Below are 18,536 nucleotides of genomic sequence, written 5' to 3'. Positions count from 1 at the left end.
TATTTCACCTTTGTTGTTCGTAGTTTACATGGATCATCTGCTGAAAGGTATAAAATGGCAGGGAGGGATTCAGTTAGGTGGAAATGTAGTAAGTAGTCTGGCCCTTGCTGACGACTTGGTCTTAGATTTTGCCGAAAGTCTGCAGTCTAATAATTTGGAATTTGATAATGGGTACAATGAGTATCACACGAAAATGAACTTTTCCAAGACTAAATTGATGTCAGTAGGTTAGAAATCCAAAAGAACTGAATGTCACATTGGGGATAAAAAGCTAGAACAGGTAGATAATTTCAAGTGCTTAGGTTATGTGTTCTCTCGGCATGGTAATATAGTAATTGACATTGAATCAAGGTGCAGTAAAGCTAATGCAGTGACCTCGCAGTTGCGATCAACAGTATTCTGTAAGAAGGACGTCAGTTCCAGGACGAAACTATCTTTACATCTGTCTGTTTTATGACCAACTTTGCTTTGCGAGAGTGAAAGCTGGGTCGACTAAGGATATCTTATTCATACGTTAGAAGTAACAGACATGAAAGTAGCGAGAATGAATGCTTGTACAACCAGGTGCGAACAATGGCAGGAGAGTACTAGGAATGAGGATATAAAGGCTAAGTTAGGAATGAACTCGATGGATGAAGCTGTTCGCATAAACCGGCTTCGGTGGTGGTGTCATGTGAGGCGAATGGAGGAGGATGGGTTACGTAGGAAAATAATGGACTCTGTTATGGGGGGTAGAAGAAGTAGATGGAGACCAAGACGACGATGGTTAGACTCAGTTTCTAACGATTTGACTATAAGTGATAGAGAATTAAACGAGGCAAAAGGACTAGTTACAAATGGAGGATTGCGGCGGCGGATAGTAAATTCACAGTGGTTTGCAGACTGAACGCTGTAAGGCATAACCGTCTATAATGAATATATATATAATTACAATAGTGATCGCAACTTGCTCTAAACCGGGCGAGTTCGCCGTGCGGTTAGAGTCGCTCAGCTGTGAGCTTGCATCTGGGAGGTAGTGGGTTAGAATCCCACTGTCGGCAGCTCTGAAGATGGTTTTCCGTGATTTCCCATTTTCACACCAGGCAAATGCTGGGTCCGTACCTTGATTAATGTCACGCACCGAGCTCGATAGCTGCAGTCGCTTAAGTGCGGCCAGTATCCAGTATTCGGGAGATAGTGGGTTCGAACCCCATTGTCAGCAGTCCTGAAGATGGTTTCCCGTGGTTTCCCATTTTCACACCATGCAAATGCTGGGGCTGTACCTTAATTAAGGCCACGGCCGCTTCCTTCCCATTCCTAGGCCTTTCCTGTCCCATCGTCGCCGTAAGACCTATCTGTGTCGGTGCGACGTAAAGCAAGTAGGAAATATATATATATATATATATATATATATATATATATATATATATATATATATATATATATCTTGCTCTAACTCCATCACCAGTAAGAATGATTCTTAATAACGCCATACGTTATCAATGTGCAAGCTCAAGTGGGAGATATTATGCAATTAATGGAAGTATATCATGTATATCTTACAATATCTTATCACATACTCTCTACGAATAGAAATGTTCACTTATCAATTGCAGTGATAAAATTTAAGTAATCCTGACTACGTCTGTAAACTATTTAATGAACTGGATCCCCAACAGTAGTTGAAGTGGTCCATGGCCACATCTGTGCAGATATGAGCAGTGAAGTACCGAAGTGAATGTGAGTGTACGTTCTTCCTGAAGACAGTGGAAATAGTTCGGTCATGGACAAAGGGTCATATAAGTCACTTACCACCCAAGATGGAACCGCTTTTAGCGAACCCGGACCATCTTCACAAGACTGCACCATTCCAAATAGTTCTACGGTAAGTTTATCTCATTTGTCGTCTTTCTGCATTAGTTGGTTAGGGTATTAGAGGATCTTTGTAGCACAGACTGATATTCCTCGTCGACCGTTAATGGAACGAAAAATTTTAAGAAGGTGTTGGTGTTTGGATAGAATTTATATATCGACGAGAGTATTTAAGGTACTCGTGCTTCGCCACGGTATTCTACCTTGTATATGGCATCCTACTTAAGTTACTGCAAACGGAGTGAATAAGATTATTATAATTGCATGTCTCATAGCGCTATCCAAGAAACAAACCTGGGAGGACCCCATACGTTGTTCCCCGTGTAAGGTGAATGATGGGGAAATTCAAATGATAATGGCAGGCCACGTTTCATACTGTAATTCACAATAGAGTTCGGGAATTGCTACAATAACGGCAGGCTGACTTGCCAACTCCCATTCACAATAGAGATGGATCATCATTCATCATCATTGGTGGTCTGCCTATCGGCAGGTCTTCGCATGAATTCTCCACGCTGTTCTGTCTTCAGCCATTCTCTTTGTCTTCCAATAGCTTCTATTCACCTTTACACTGTCCACTAACTGATACCTCTTCCTTCCTCTCTTCAGTTTTCCTTGTATCTTCCTTTCCAATGCTTCGGTTATTTAACAATTTCGTCGCAAACAGTCGCCTAACCAACTTTTCTTCCGTCTTTGAATGCATTCCAATATCGTTCTCCTTCCTTCACCCACGCCTTTTAATACTTACTCATTCCTTACTTTTTCATGCCAGCTGATTTTCTCCATCTTCCGCCAGATCCATATTTCAAATGCTTCTAGTTTCCTTTCTTCCTCTTTTCTCAACGTCCAAGTGTCAGCCCCATAAAGCGCCACACTCCACACAAAGCACTTCACTAACCTCTTCTTAAGGTCCTTATTTAGAAGCCCACTCAACAGTGTCCTTTGTTTCATAAATGCTTCCTTGGCCATTGCAATTCTAGTCTTCACTTCGTCCAAGCAATAAAGATCATTACTGACTATGCTTCCCAAATGTTTGAATTTAGACACTTGTTCGATCTCCTCCCTCGAAAGTATTATTTTAGCTGTTGAGTCCTTCTTTGACCCCGTGATCATTGCTTTGGTCTTTTTCCTATTAATTTTCATGCCTAACTTCTTACAGGATCTGTTCAATTTTTCCAACATAGCATTCATCATTTTCTCAGTTTCTGCTAGAACTGCCGTGTCGTCTCCAAATCGAATGCATTTAGTTCTTTTTCCTCCAACTGCCGCACGTTGTTTTCCCTGAAAGAAATTTGCAATTAATTCCTCCAAGTGTATATTAAACAGCGTTGGTGAAAGACAACACCCCTCTGCCAATTCTGCTCCCTTCTGACAGATAATATCCTATTCAGATTTGGACACTTTGGTTTATGTAAAGGTTCTTAATTAGCCTTATTTCTTTCCAGTCTACTCCATTCTTCTTCAGTATGCCCATCAATTTCTCCCATTGGACTCTGTCAAAAGCCTTTCCCAGGTCAATAAAAGTCATAAATACCATTCTTCCTTTTTCAATGTATCTCCAATAGTTCTTAGTAACCTAATAGCATCTCTTGTACCTTTTCCCTTTCTAAATCCATACAGCTCTTCCTTAATCAATTCATCTAATTTTTGATATAACCTTCGATTCAGAACTCTCAATAGTACTTTTGCTGCATGGGAAATCAGACTTATGGTCCTGTGATCTTCAAACGTACATGAATCCTTCTTCTTTGCTATAGGGATCATTACTGTTGTTAGAAAATCTTCAGGCCACTGGCCTGTCTCATATATTCTGTTACAAAGTGATGTTAAAATTTGTGTACCCTTATTTCCTAACCTTTTCACAATTTCTATTGGTAGGTCATCAATTCCACATGCTATTCCTCGTCTCACTTCTTTAATAGCAAGTGCAACTTCATCCTCAAGCATAGAGCATCTCTTTTCATCTTCAGTCACTTTACTTTGTTCTTCTATTTGGATGTCTTGTGGCCTATCTTCAGTCGCATTCAAAGACTCCACATATCCTTTCCATTGTTTTAAAGTCTCATTTGGATCAGACATTGTTCCATCACTTCCTTCAATTGTTCCTCCTGTCCTACAACTTTTCCTTTTAAATGCCATCCTCTTTGTTTCCTGATACATCTGTTCATATTTCCCGTCTCTCTCTAAACTCCTCACATTTCTCATTTAACCACTTTTCTCTAGCTCTATCAGTTTCTCTTCTTAACTCATTACTTAGCTTTCTGTACTGCTTTTTGCCTTTTTGTGTTTTAATTGCTTTCCACTTTCTTCGTTCTTCCATTTTCTCCAACATCTCCTTTGTTATCCACTCTTTTCTGTTTCTTCGTCCTTCCATTATGTCAAGTGCTTGTTTTGCAGCCTATTTCATTCCATCCCTAATTGCTATCCAGTCTTTGTTTGTGTTTCCTGTATCTATAGTGGTTTTCATCGTTGCGGTAAAAATCCTCTCCATTTCATCACGGTTTCCTTTTTCCTTAAGCTTTCCTAGATTTAGCTTCTCTCTAACTGCAGCTTTAGTGGTTTTCTTTAGTTTTACTTCCACCTCAGCAACCACTAGGTTGTGGTCCGAGTTTATGTCTGCTCCCGGATAAGACTTTGCATTTTTCATCCCATTTCTGTACCTCTTTTGTATTATGATATAGTCGGTCTGATATCTTTGATCATTCAGTGGAGATGTCCCAGTATATCTGCGTTTTTTGCGGTGTTCAAATAATGTATTTCCTATCAGTAACAGGTTCTCTTTACAGAAGTCAATTAGAGTCTGTCCTCTATTGTTCCTTTCTCCAAGTCCATATTTTTCAACAATTCCCTCTTCCTCACCTTCTCCAAATACAGCATTCCAATCCTCCATAATAATAACACAACCAGCCTTTTGCTCCTTCTCAATTGTGTCTTCTATCATCTCATAATATTTTTCCACCTCATCTTCGGGGTGTTGACTGGTTGGCATATACTGTACACCTGTATTAGCACCAAACCTTTTCCATGTCCTTTTAATCATCATTATCCTGCCATAAATAGCATCTACTTTAATTAATTTCATCCTGAGGTAATTTTTCAGTAGAAATCCTACTCCACTGGTTCCATTCTTCTCTTCTCCTGAGTTCACTACTTGTAACTTCACCACTTCCACCCCAACGCACCTCAGACATACCAAGGATATCCAGACGGTTCTTAATCATTTCTTGCTTGGCATTTTCGAGTTTTCCACTTTGCAATAGTGTTCGTACATTCCACGTTCCTATTCTGAGTCTGCTCCCTATCTTACTTTACCTCTTCAGAACAACATGTTGCTTTACATCCTGATCAAGGGTTTCTCTCATTGTAGTCCTCTCCCGGAGATCCGACTGAGAAGACGCTTTACCTCTGGAATCTTTTACAGCGAGAATCATTTCATGCACTACTAGGGAAAAATAAATAAATGTGGTAGTTTCCCCGTTTCTTTCCACATTTAAACTAACACAACAAGAGACATGTATACAAGTTTTTCTCACTAAACGTTTCAACTATAAAAAATCTGCACCACACAAAAACAATTAATAACTATATACACTTCTAGAGCTTTCGGATAAAGGATGAACTCTATCTTTTATATGTAAGTTTAAAGTAATAAATAGCTTCCTTTATCATTACAGTATCTCCATAAAACTGGGTCACGTTTTGTACCTTCCGCCAGCTTTGAGTGAAATGTAAATCATATCCTATGCAACACCATACGAAGCGTGGAGGTTGCCCTTTTTAAAGATGGCTAACTTAGTTAATGTCAAAAGTAGTAAACAAACAATGTATACTCTGTGACCTAGGCAACATCATGGAGAGAGTATAGATTTTCCGACTTCATCGTGATTTCTATGAGAGTGATGGTAAATTGAAATAAGATGTCGGGCACTTAGCACAAGATTGTAAACATATAAATCATGTGCCTTTCTTCTTAGTATTATCTATGGACAATTATAGTCAACACAAGATGGTTCCTACTTAGGGCACAAAATTTATAACAAAATATGATCTCAATATTGATTACAAATCCATACATTCACCAGACAATACTAACACATAATTATAATCCAAACCAATGTCAGAACCACTTCCCTGAAAGTATAAATGAGGGTAATTATTCCAAAAAGATACATGTTTTGCGCACCAAATCTACACATGAACTTATCGCATGGAGTAACAACAGTTATTCATAGAGATGGATAGTTTTCATTATAATCACAGGCCCCCTTTCCTGATGCCAGTCACAATCGAGTTGGTGAGATTTGATTATAATCGAGAAATGCTGCGCTATCTAAAGTATCAAGGATCGAGATCTGACAAAAAACATAGCACCAAAGTTGAAGATCTCCCCAAATTGAACAGCGATTGTGTAATCTGCTTTGTGAAATAACATACCGTTGAGACAGCAGCATTCACGAAACGGAGGTCTCCATCGTCATTGAAATTGCCTCCATATTTAGATGTTTTTCGGGCCAAAAAGTAATAGAATTGCACAGCCTGGAATACTCGCTCAAAGGAAGGAGTGTCCAGTGACCACGCAAAATTATGTAAATAACAAAACTTGTTTACAATGAAGGGACGTTTCACAAGCAGTCCATGGATTTTACAGAAAATCAAAAGTATAAGAGAAGATGGAATAAAACAGTTGTGGTTTCCTGATAAACCCCCATTCTATACAGTGATTTTAAAATCATATTCACATGTAAACCTTCCAATGGATGATTATACTATACAGAGTGAAGCGAAATTCGCGCACTCGGGCGTCGCAGCGCGACTCCTCACATGCCAGCAATAAAAAAATGTCTCTCACAAAAGTTCGTTCTGCGAGTATATCAGGCAGAAAAAGGACGTTGAAGAGTGGAAATCTGGCAACACTGTAACCACATGTAGGGTAACTACCTATTTCAGCACTTATTAGTGGTGCTGTACAGTTGGTGCAATGGATAGAGTTTGGGTTAGCATGCATGGGGTCGAGGCGTCGATCTTGGGTAGAGGCGTATGTTTTTTATTTCGTAAATATAGTCCAGGTGGTATGGTATCTGGCATCTTAATCGTCAACAGAGAATAAATTCACGCCCACGACGTGGAAAGGGCGTCTTTCAAAGCTGACCAATGAAAACGACTGTTCGTCCATTTCTAGGATCGTAGTGTGTAAGTGCAAATGGTTTCTAAACGACCCGCTGCAATCTCTGTTGACGATTAAGATGCCAGATACCATACCACCAGGACTACATTTACGAAATAAAAAACATACGCCTCAACACAGGATCGACCCCTCGACCTCCTGCATGCTAACCCAAAACGCTATCCACTGCACTAACTGCACAGAACCACTAATAAGTGCTGAAATAGGCAGTTACCCTACATGTGGTTACAGTGTTGCCAGATTGCCACTCATCAACGTCTTTTTTCTCGAGGATATACTCGCAGGACGAACTTTTGTGAGAGACATTTTTTTATTGCTGGCATGTAAGGAGTCGCGCTGCGACGCCCTAGTGCGCGAATTTCGCTTCATCCTGTATATATGAAGTTTGGTCGAGATCTACCCAGCCGTTTCGCTGTGATGGTGGAACAGACGGACAAATAGACAGACGGACACAAAAACTAAAAACCACTGATACGGTCTTCTGTAGAATTAAATCGGATAAATATCTGAATATTGGAAAAACAATGTAAATTAAAGACAGCGGACCTCCTACAACTTTACTTATATAGATAAGCATGGGCACTTTTATAAGTGCAGACCATTTCGAGATTTACTGCTTTTAAACGGTACGTCATGTCAACAAACGGATTCCGCCATCAGGCGCCCTTTTTAGTGTTCTACATGGTTGGTTGTATGACATGTTCTCGTATATCCTCTATTTATGAGTTAGACTGACTTCGAAACGTTAAATAGCGTGAAATTTGGGTACATTTTTCACAGATTACTTTATTTTTAGATACATATGTGGCAGCTGGAATCTTAAATTTGGCTAATATATGAGCACTGATCATCTCAATGTGCGTACCGAATTTGATGATTCTATCTTTATTATACGTGTGGCAAACGATAAGATATACGTGTAAAAAATACAAAATTAACTCAAAATTGAGAAATGCAGCTCTATCTAACGTATAAGAGATCGAGATAGACAATATGTCATCGGAACAAAGTTGTAGATCCCTCCAAATTGAATTGCGATTGTGCTTTCAGTTTTGTGATACGACCTACCGTTTAGCCACCTATTAGAAACCAAGGTCTGGACCGCCATTGAAATTGCCTCCATATTTCGATATGTTTCAGGGCCAAAAAGTTATACACTTGAACAGCTCGGAATTTTTCCTCAAAGGTAAGAGTGTCCAGGTTTCGTGATTGGCACGCGCATACATACGGAGTAATCAAGGAAGAAAGTATTACACAAATGAAGTTCAAATTAATAGAAAATAGGTTTATAACTGAGGACAGAATGATGGAACAAATATGTAAATACCAAGTGGATGTATTGTAAAATGAAATGTCCCGCACTAAATTGTGATTATATGAGTTAGGATATAAGAAGGCAGAAACAAAGGAGAAATGTAGGTGCAGGTATTCTTAGGTAAACAGATAAGAAGATGACTTATGGTGTTATTACTTAAGCTTAAAGAGGGCAATGCAGAGACAAGAAATTAAAGCGGAAAAAAGAAGTAGAAGAGAAATACAGTAAAATGTATAGCAAATGCTGGAAAATAACTTACGGTGAGAAATCATGGGCTACGCTGCGCGGTACTGTTTAAATATTAACAGCCCTTTCAGAGCTATTGGAAGACGATTGTAACCTCCAATGGGATTCCGCAAATATCCCGCAGAATGGCAGCATGAAGTCTCTCTCGCCTTCTCCGCAAGGAACAACCACGAGTTTACAGGAATATTAACGGAAATGACATTATCCTATGTTACTTCCCTGCTGGCAAGCAGCTAGAGACGTTGTCATGGTTACCAGTAGGTTAGTAGTCAATCAATCAATCAATCAATCAATCAATCAATCAATCAATCAATCAATCAATCAATCAATCAATCAATACTGATCTGCATTTAGGGCAGTCGCCCAGGTGGCAGATCCCCTATCTGTTGCTTTCATAGCCTTTTCCTAAATGATTTCAAAGAAATTGGAAATTTATTGAACATCTCCCTTGGTAAGTTATTCCAATCCCTAACTCCCCTTCCTATAAATGAATATTTGCCCCAGTTTGTCCTCTTGAATTCCAACTTTATCTTCATAATGTGATCTTTCCTACGTTTATAAACGCCATTCAAAATTATTCGTCTACTAATGTCATTCCACGCCATCTCTCCGCTGACAGCTCGGAACATACCACTTAGTCGAGCAGCTCTTCTTCTTTCTCTCAATTCTTCCCAACCCAAACATTGCAACATTTTTGTAACGCTACTCTTTTGTCGGAAATCACCCAGAACAAATCGAGCTGCTTTTCTTTGGATTTTTTCCAGTTCTTGAATCAGGTAATCCTGGTGAGGGTCCCATACACTGGAACCATACTCTAGTTGGGGTCTTACCAGAGACTTATATGCACTCTCCTTTACGTCCTTACTACAACCCCTAAACACCCTCATAACCATGTGCAGAGATCTGTACCCTTTATTTACAATCCCATTTATGTGATTACCCCAGTGGAGATCTTTCCTTATATTAACACCTAGATACTTACAATGATCCCCAAAAGGAACTTTCACCCCATCAACGCAGTAATTAAAACTGAGAGGACTTTTCCTATATGTGAAACTCACAACCTGACTTTTAACCCCGTTTATCAACATACCACTGCCTGCTGTCCATCTTACAATATTTTCGAGGTCACGTTGCAGTTGCTCACAATCTTGTAACTTATTTATCACGCTATAGAGAATAACATCATCCGCAAAAAGTCTTACCTCCGATTCCACTCCTTTACTCATATCATTTATATATATTACAAAACATAAAGGTCCGATAATAGTGCCTTGAGGAATTCCCCTCTTAATTATTACAGGGTCAGATAAAGCTTCACCTACTCTAATTCTCTGAGATCTATGTTCTAGAAATATAGCAACCCATTCTGTCACTCTTTCGTCTAGTCCAATTGCACTCATTTTTGCCAGTAGTATCCCATGATCCACCCTATCAAATGCTTTAGATAGGTCAATCGCGATACAGTCCATTTGATCTCCAGAATCCAAGATATCTGCTATATCTTGCTGGAATCCTACAAGTTGAGCTTCAGTGGAATAACCTTTCCTAAAACCGAATTGCCTTCTATCGAACCAGTTATTAATTTCACAAACATGTCTAATATAATCAGAAAGAATGCCTTCCCAAAGCTTACATACAATGCATGTCAAACTTACTGGCCTGCAATTTTCAGCTTTATGTCTATCACCCTTTTCTTTATACACAGAGGCTACTATAGCAACTCTCCATTCATCTGGTATAGCTCCTCCGACCAAACAATAATCAAATAAGTACTTCAGATATGGTACTATATCCCAACCCATTGTCTTCAGTATATCCCCAGAAATCTGATCAATTCCAGCCGCTTTTCTAGTTTTCAACTTTTGTATCTTATTTTAAATGTCATTGTTATCATATGTAAATTTTATTACTTCTTTGGCCTTAGTCTCCTCCTCTATCTCGACATGATCCTTGTAACCAACAATCTTTACATACTGCTGACTGAATACTGCTGCCTTTTTAAGATCCTCACATACACACTCCCCTTGTTCATTAATTATTCCTTAAATGTCCTTCTTGGAACCTGTTTCTGCCTTAAAATACCTATACATACCCTTCCATTTTTCACTAAAATTCGTATGACTGCCAATTATGCTTGCCATCATGTTATCCTTAGCTGCCTTCTTTACTAGATTCAATTTTCTAGTAAGTTCCTTCAATTTCTCCTTACTTCCACAACCATTTCTAACTCTATTTCTTTCCAGTCTGCACCTCCTTCTCAGTCTCTTTATTTCTCTATTATAATAAGGTGGGTCTTTACCATTCCTTACCACCCTTAATGGTACAAACCTGTTTTCGCATTCCTCAACTATTTCTTTAAACCCATCCCAGAGTCTGTTTACATTTTTATTTACCGTTTTCCACCGATCATAGTTACTTTTTAGAAACTGCCTCATGCCTGCTTTATCAGCCATATGGTACTGCCTAACAGTCCTACTTTTAAGACCTTCCTTTCTATCACATTTATTTTTAACTACCACAAAAATAGCTTCATGATCACTAATACCATCTATTACTTCAGTTTCCCTATAGAGCTCATCTGGTTTTATCAGCACGACATCAAGTATATTTTTCCCTCTGGTTGGTTCCATCACTTTCTGAATCAGCTGTCCTTCCCATATTAACTTATTTGCCATTTGTTGGTCATGCTTCCTGTCGTTCGCATTTCCTTCCCAATTGACATCTGGCAAATTCAGATCACCCGCTACAATCACATTTCTTTCCATGTCGTTTCCCACATAGCTGACTATCCTATCAAATAATTCCGAATCCGCGCCAGTGCTACCCTTTCCCGATCTGTACACTCCAAATATATCAAGTTGCCTATTATCTTCAGAAATGAGCCTTACACCTAGAATTTCATGTGACTCATCTTTAACTTTTTCGTAGCTTACAAATTCTTCTATCATCAGAATGAACACTCCCCCCTCCCACCCTTCCTATCCTATCTCTACGATACACACTCCAGTGCAGTGAGAAAATTTCTGCATCCATTATATCATTTCTCAGCCATGATTCAACTCCTATTACAATATCTGGTAAATATATATCTATTAAATTACTTAATTCTATTCCTTTACTTACAATACTTCTACAGTTCAACACTAACAATTTGATGTCATCCCTACTTGATTTCCAGTTCCCTGTTCCCATATCACCGCTCCCTAGGCCATCCCGTTTCCCTGAATGTACCTCCCTATTGCCCTTCCAAACAAATTTCCTAACTTATACGTACCACTGCGGTTTAAATGAAGGCCATCCGAGCGCAGATCCCTATCTCCTACCCAGCCATTAGGATCTAGAAATTTCACTCCCAGTTTCCCACATACCCACTCCATAGTCTCATTTAAATCCCCAATCACCCTCCAGTCAGTATCCCTCCTACACAGCATTCCACTAATAACAATCTCCTCTTTCTTAAACTTCACCCGTGCTGCATTTACCAGATCCCACACATCTCCAACTATGTTGGTACTTATATCAGATTGCCTTACGTTGTTGGTACCAACGTGAAACACTACCACCTTCTCCTTCCCCTCCTCCCTCTCTTCTACTTTCGTCAACATCTGCCTCAACCTAATTCCTGGATAACACTCTACCCTGGTACCCTTTCCTCCACACACTTTCCCCACGTGTCTAACTATGGAATCCCCCATGACCAGAGCCTCAACCCTACCCACCTCATTTGATCCCCTCCCCTCCTGGTCAGCCCTATCTTTCCTAATAGCTGCAGAAGCTACTTCCTCCTCCCTTTTCTCCTTCCCATGACCCTGTTCCACCTGTCTTTTCCTATCCTCTACTCTACATTTTCCCTTCCTACCTTTTCCCTTCCTCCTACTTCCACACATCTCACCAACAGTTCCCCGTCCCTCATCTTCCCTCTGTTGTTCTACCTGGAGTGACTCGTACCGATTTCGCACAGACACCTGTCCTGAATTCTGATCCTGAATAGAGCCCTTTGCCTGCAATCTCCTTCCCCTTAGAACATTAGACCACCTGTATTCTACAACTCCCCCCTTTCCTTCCCCTCCCTCTTGTACACCTACTGTAACCTGTACATTGTTTGAGGGAGTCCTATCTTCCTTCCTGTCTTCTGTGAGAATCCTAATTATCTACCTCAAACTTTGCAACTCCTCCCTCATACCCCTCACACCCACAGTAAGGACACTCGCACTCCTTAGCCATTCTTTACAGGGTAAAAATGAAATTAAAAATAAAATAACTTATTTGCAAAAAAATAAATGAACGGAGGGATATATTGTCTGGGATAGTACACAACAATAAGGTAATTAATATACGAATACACTACAATACTACTTAGTCGTGCTCTATTTTTTTATCCTACAACCCCTGATAGGATAAAAACTGCTGTTAATTACTGAATATCGAAAGTAATAGCCTACACAAGAACTACACAATTCCAAACTGCAATTAAGCCTATTCTAATCCTCAGGAAATCCATATATATTAGGAATGCTGAACAATATTATTTATTATGTAAAATTAAAAGTCTTCTCAGGTGAAGGTAATTTGATATTTCTGAATTTATTAACCTTATAGAATATAGCGTTCACAGTAAAACTTGGTAACGAGTACGCATGGTCATAAGTGCTGGTTCGAGTATTTGCAGTATCATAATTTTCAGCAGTTGTCAACATGCCAATTCAAGTAGCTGGATTAATTAAGTCTCCGATAATACATTTTCATGATCTATAAGATAATTCCATGTGAAGAAAGCAGTATTGCTCTTATGGACCTACAAGATCCGAACAAATCCCTCTTAAACACTCATAATTTCTCGTAGTTAAGGAATATTATAATGCACTTTTACTATATTATGAATTGAAGAAAAAAGGATGAGCCATTCTTTGCCCGTGCGTTATTAAAATATCTACTGAAGATTTTCTATTTTATAAGTACACTCAGGTTCATAAAAGAAAACACCTTGAAAGACTAGAAATAGGAAGTTCATAGAAGTTCATATTCACAGGACATGCTCATTAGTATGTTCTGCAAAAACGATTAGCATCTCAGTCACCTAGGTTCGGCCTGTGTCCTGTTGCCTAGTTGGCACTGGGTTCTTCATGGGCACTGATAACTTGTTCCATGTGTTATGGCATCGACGCGTATAAGGCGCGAATGTCATCCTGGGGTATAGCCATCCATAATGCAGTCACCTGGTTCCACAGTTCATCTTTGGTGGTTGGCATTGGGTCACAGCGCTGCACCCGTCGCTATACCATATCCCACACATTTTCGATTGGTGACAAGTCCAAGAATCGGGCGGTCCAGGGCAACAGTCTAACATCCTGTGATAACAAAAAGGCACATGTTCGTGCAGCAAAATATGGTCGCTCATATTAGTGCTGAAATATGGCATCTGGGGTGTCGGGCAAAAAGGGTATGGCTACTGGTCGCAGTGATTTGTTGTTACACCCAATAGCACCCCACACCTTAAGGCCTTGAGTTGGCGTTGTATGTCTTGTGCTAATGCAGTCAATGTGAAGCCTCTCCTCCTGTCTGACCGGGCAGAGTGGCTCAGACGGTTGAGGCGCTGGCCTTCTGACCCCCAACTTGGCAGGTTCGATTCTGGCTCAGTCGGGTGGTATTTGAAGGTGCTCAAATACGTCAGCCCCGTGTCGGTGTATTTACTGCCACGTAAAAGAACTCCTGCAGGACTAAGTTCCGGCACTTCCGCGACTTCGAAACCGTAAAACTACTTTTAGCGGGACGTAAAGCAAATAACATTATTATTATTATTATTATTATTATTATTATTATTATTATTATTATTGTTGTTGTTGTTACGGGGTTACCCGTGGACCAGCAGAGGTGAAAGAAGGTGCCGGGGTGAATTGGTCTAACTACAAAGTCCAGAACAAAATTTAAAATTCAAACTGAAGGTCATATAAAAAAAAACTTTAACAACCTTTCACTAGTGAGATAACAATGACAGTTCAGGTACAAGACTGACGAAAAATCCAAGATTTCGGAACTTTAACACACTTGGGCTACCAACCCCTAGTTTTACAATTTTTTGTGAGCTCTTAATTCGAATTTACAAATGTACAAATTTACACAAGCGCAGAAATCCCTCAATACATGGAGCGCTTGCTCCCAACTCACCATATCAAGCCTCCCAGGGGCATTCAATAATCTTACAAAAACTTTAAAAAAGAGCTAACAGGCTCTCAGTTTTCCAAGCCTATTCAAGGCAGCATTAAATTATAAATTCTGGCCTCTGGAGGCGCAACTTACAATAGGAAAAATGATTATACAGGGGTGTTTGGTACCCAACCTACGTATTGGGCCGTTGCGGAAATAAACAGGTTAAGTAATTGGCCCGAAACACAAATTGAATGGAGGCGAGTACTTGCACTCATAAGTATGCATCCTTAAAACCTAAATGGCACTAGGCCGATGAAACAGGGGCTATTCCCAAACTAGGGAGGTGACTCGTATACGAAAGAAAATTTAAGACATTACGGAAAGGAAGAAAACCAGTTATAAAACGTAGTCACCTCAAACCAATATGAAGGGGAGCTCGAGAGGGTACATCACTCTCTACCCCCGATTTGCAATTAAAGTTTTATGAAGTTATTACAAAAGCCGGCAGAAGTTACATTTACAGAAAAGTAGGTTACATAGTTAAGGTTTCGGACCTCTCCCTCAGGTTAAACTGCAGAGATATCAAGAAATAAGGATGTTAATTGGCCATTACCTTGCTGAAAAACTGCTGCCTGATGAAAGAGGCGCCTCCCGCCTCCTGCTTGACACACACACTAAGTTAGATGACGATCAAATGGCCAAGAGCCGTGAAAATCCGCAGTTTAAAAATCCTCGGGGAAAGTTCGAGACCTTTCATGAATAAACCAGCCACACCCTCTCACTTTATTGGAGAACTAGCAGAAGTACCCGTTCTTCGTACGGGTTATCAGAAACTGGCTTTAGTTACTCATACTATCGGTGTGACTGACTTCATTAGATATTTATATCACTGGTGTATTTATTAAGTAAGCAGAAATTATTTGTCATGTTTGGAATTATAGTGTATCTTCTTCTTCTTTTCTTCATGGGGGCCTCTAAATATTAGTTCCTAAGTAGCGTCGACCTCTAAGATCTTTTGCTACCATGTTTTTCCTTCAATCCCACCTAGATATACCTGCTCCCTTCACAAAGCTGCAGGTTTAGTGTAAATATACTTTCGCCAGATAGTACCACAAATATAAATATTATTGAATGTATTAGTTTGATCCAACATTTCGTAACTATTACAAATGATCAAGGAAATACGCGATGCGTAAAAGAAACGACTATAATTATCGAGAATTTTAACTCTCTGGGCTTGTCACTCATGTCGCACATCATATAATGAATCTGAGTATAAATGTTGACAATTGGGTACAGTATATAGGTTGTTTTCATGGTTACGATGATCGTAAAAGTGGACCAAAATATCGGCACTAATAACATCAGTGATCCTACTACTCCATGATTTGATAGAAAATAGTTTAAACTATAGGTAACAGACTCCCCAAAAGGCTGAAACCTAAGCCAATACGTAAAAACGAAGGCCCGTCGGCAACCGCTGGTCGCTGTACTACGGAGATCTCCGGGGCTTTTAATTTTTATACTTCACTCCCTTTCCATCCCCGCCCAAAGGAGTGCTATGAGCGTCTTACACAGCAGTTTATTTTTTCCAGATAGTAAGTCATATGTGTGACAATTTTGGTTGGCAACTATGCCCAAACGTACATGCATAATCTAGCTGCTGTAAAATCCTGGAGCTGACGTTGCCATGGTGACGGCCGTTCGTTTCTTTATCCGATTCCTAGAGCAGGGGTAGTGTGGTTCCAATATCTCCATTACGGTTGGTTTTAGGGCCTTAAAACATGGTTTTCTGGCCCGAAGGGTTTACCGAGTTTTGTTGTTAGCGTCAAGGGGCTTAAAATGAGCTTTGTCTCGTCCTTGTACGGCAAATTCGATTTCGCCTATATTAGACTATTATTTTAATATTTTTATATCACCCCCCGTCACCCCCCTCGAATTGTTTTGAAAATAAAATACAGCCCATATTACTCACTGGCAATGTAGTTTTCCATACGTGAAGTAATTTTTAAAATCGGTTCAGTAGTTTTTGAGTCTATCCGTTACAAACAAATATACACATTTTTCCTCTTTATATATTAGTACAGAAGTATAGATTACATCTCTACGCATACGGTTGCCATCAGGAAGGGCATCCAGCCGTAAAACAGTGCCAAATCCACATGTGCGACACACTTCGCACACGCAAACCCACAGGTGTGGGTAAAGCGGAGGTACTCATTTTAAAAATTCACCCGCTTTTTTTTTTATTCTTTTCACCCCCTTAAATGGATTTTCCATAAAGAGTGTGTTCATTTTAAAAGGAAATTGCAAGTACCAAGTTTAAAGTCTGTAACATCTTCATTTTTGAGATATACGTATCATCATATAAATAATTCAATTCCTTCCTCACTTCTTTTCACCCCCCACCCTTCCTTATGTGGATTTTCTGAAAACGAATATTTCTGTTCTTTCATTTTTAAAGGGGATTCCAAATATCAATTTTCATGTCTGTGACATGTTATGTTCTGTGATTTATTGTAGATATTCATCTCGGAGACTCTGAAATCTATGGATTCGAAACTGTTTTGAATTATTTCCATATCCCCCCCCCCCCTTTGCTCCCAACCTGAAAGGGGGCTGGACTTGGACTTTAAAAAATTCTAGAGTATTACTTTTCAACTCAGCGACCCCGACTATGAATTCGACACTATTCTCGATTATTATTATTATTATAACTAACCCCCCTGATCCCCTTCCTTAAGGGCGCTAGGTATGGCTTACCCCCCGCAGTGTTCGTCTCCCGATAGTAAGTAATACGTGTACCAAGTTTAGTTGAAATTGCTCCAGTGGTTTAGGAGGTGATGTGTCATTTACACACACACACACACACACACACACACACACACACACACACTTCCATTTCTATTTATAGTAAGATTTTTATACTCTTACTTCACCCACTTTCCATCCCCGCCCAAAGGAGTTCTATGAGTGCCTTACACAACAGTATACTTTTTCCAGATATTAAGTCTTATTTGTACCAATTTTGGTTGGCAGCTATGCCCAAACGTGCATACATAATCTCACTGCTCTAAAATCCTGGAGCTGACGTTGCCATGGTTACGGCAGTTCATTTCTTTATCCGATTCCTAGAGCAGGGGTAGTATGGTGCCAATATCTCCGCAACGGTTGGTTTTAGGGCCTTAAAACATGGTTTTCGGGCCCGCAGGGCTTACCGAGTTTTGTTCTTTGCGTCAAGATGATTAAATTGAGCTTTGTCTCGTCCTTATACGACAAATTCGATATTTTGCCTATATTAGCCTATAATATTTTTTTCCCTCGTCCTCCCCCCCCATATCGAATTGCTTTGAAAATAAAATACAGCCCATGTTACTCACTGGCAATGTATCTTTCTATAGGTGAAGAAATTTTTAAAATCGGTTCTGTAGTTTTTGAGCCTATTCGTTACAAAACAAACAAATTTTTCCTCTTTATAATATGAAGTAAAGTATAGATTTAAAAGTTACACTCAAAATCGAGGAAGAAGCCTGTGATAGGCGGAAATTAATTACAGAAATTCGTGATTGGCTAAATTCAAAACTGGCGGAAAGAAAAGATAAATATTGCCAACCAAGAAATGATTGAACGAAATTTAGTAGAAAACAACTTATGAATACAAAATTTCTTCAAATCAAGGTTCTTCAACTTCGCACCAGGGTGCAGGATCATAGTTTATGAGCAGTGACATCTGTTGAAGAAAGTCCAAACTTCTTGATAAAGGGCAAACAAAACAAGTAGAAATTCACA

The 18,536-nt window shown here is 39.6% G+C and overlaps 1 protein-coding gene across 1 annotated transcript in view; it reads left to right on the top strand.

The window, feature by feature from the left end:
• Window positions 1–1,666: 1,666 nt before the first annotated feature.
• LOC137496903 (serine/threonine-protein phosphatase 6 regulatory ankyrin repeat subunit A-like) overlaps window positions 1,667–18,536 on the top strand; it is a 67,330-nt gene continuing 50,460 nt past the window's right edge. The window contains exon 1 of the mRNA XM_068228306.1: window positions 1,667–1,864. Coding sequence (XP_068084407.1) covers window positions 1,763–1,864 — 102 coding nt within the window. The 5' untranslated portion in view covers window positions 1,667–1,762. The remainder of the gene's footprint in view (window positions 1,865–18,536) is intronic.

The sequence above is a fragment of the Anabrus simplex genome, chromosome 6 (assembly GCF_040414725.1).
Source record: "Anabrus simplex isolate iqAnaSimp1 chromosome 6, ASM4041472v1, whole genome shotgun sequence".
In the NCBI taxonomy this organism is placed as follows: Eukaryota; Metazoa; Arthropoda; class Insecta; order Orthoptera; family Tettigoniidae; genus Anabrus; species Anabrus simplex.
The sequence above is the reverse complement of the archived record's forward strand: the minus strand, read 5'-3'. Positions and strand labels throughout refer to the sequence as shown.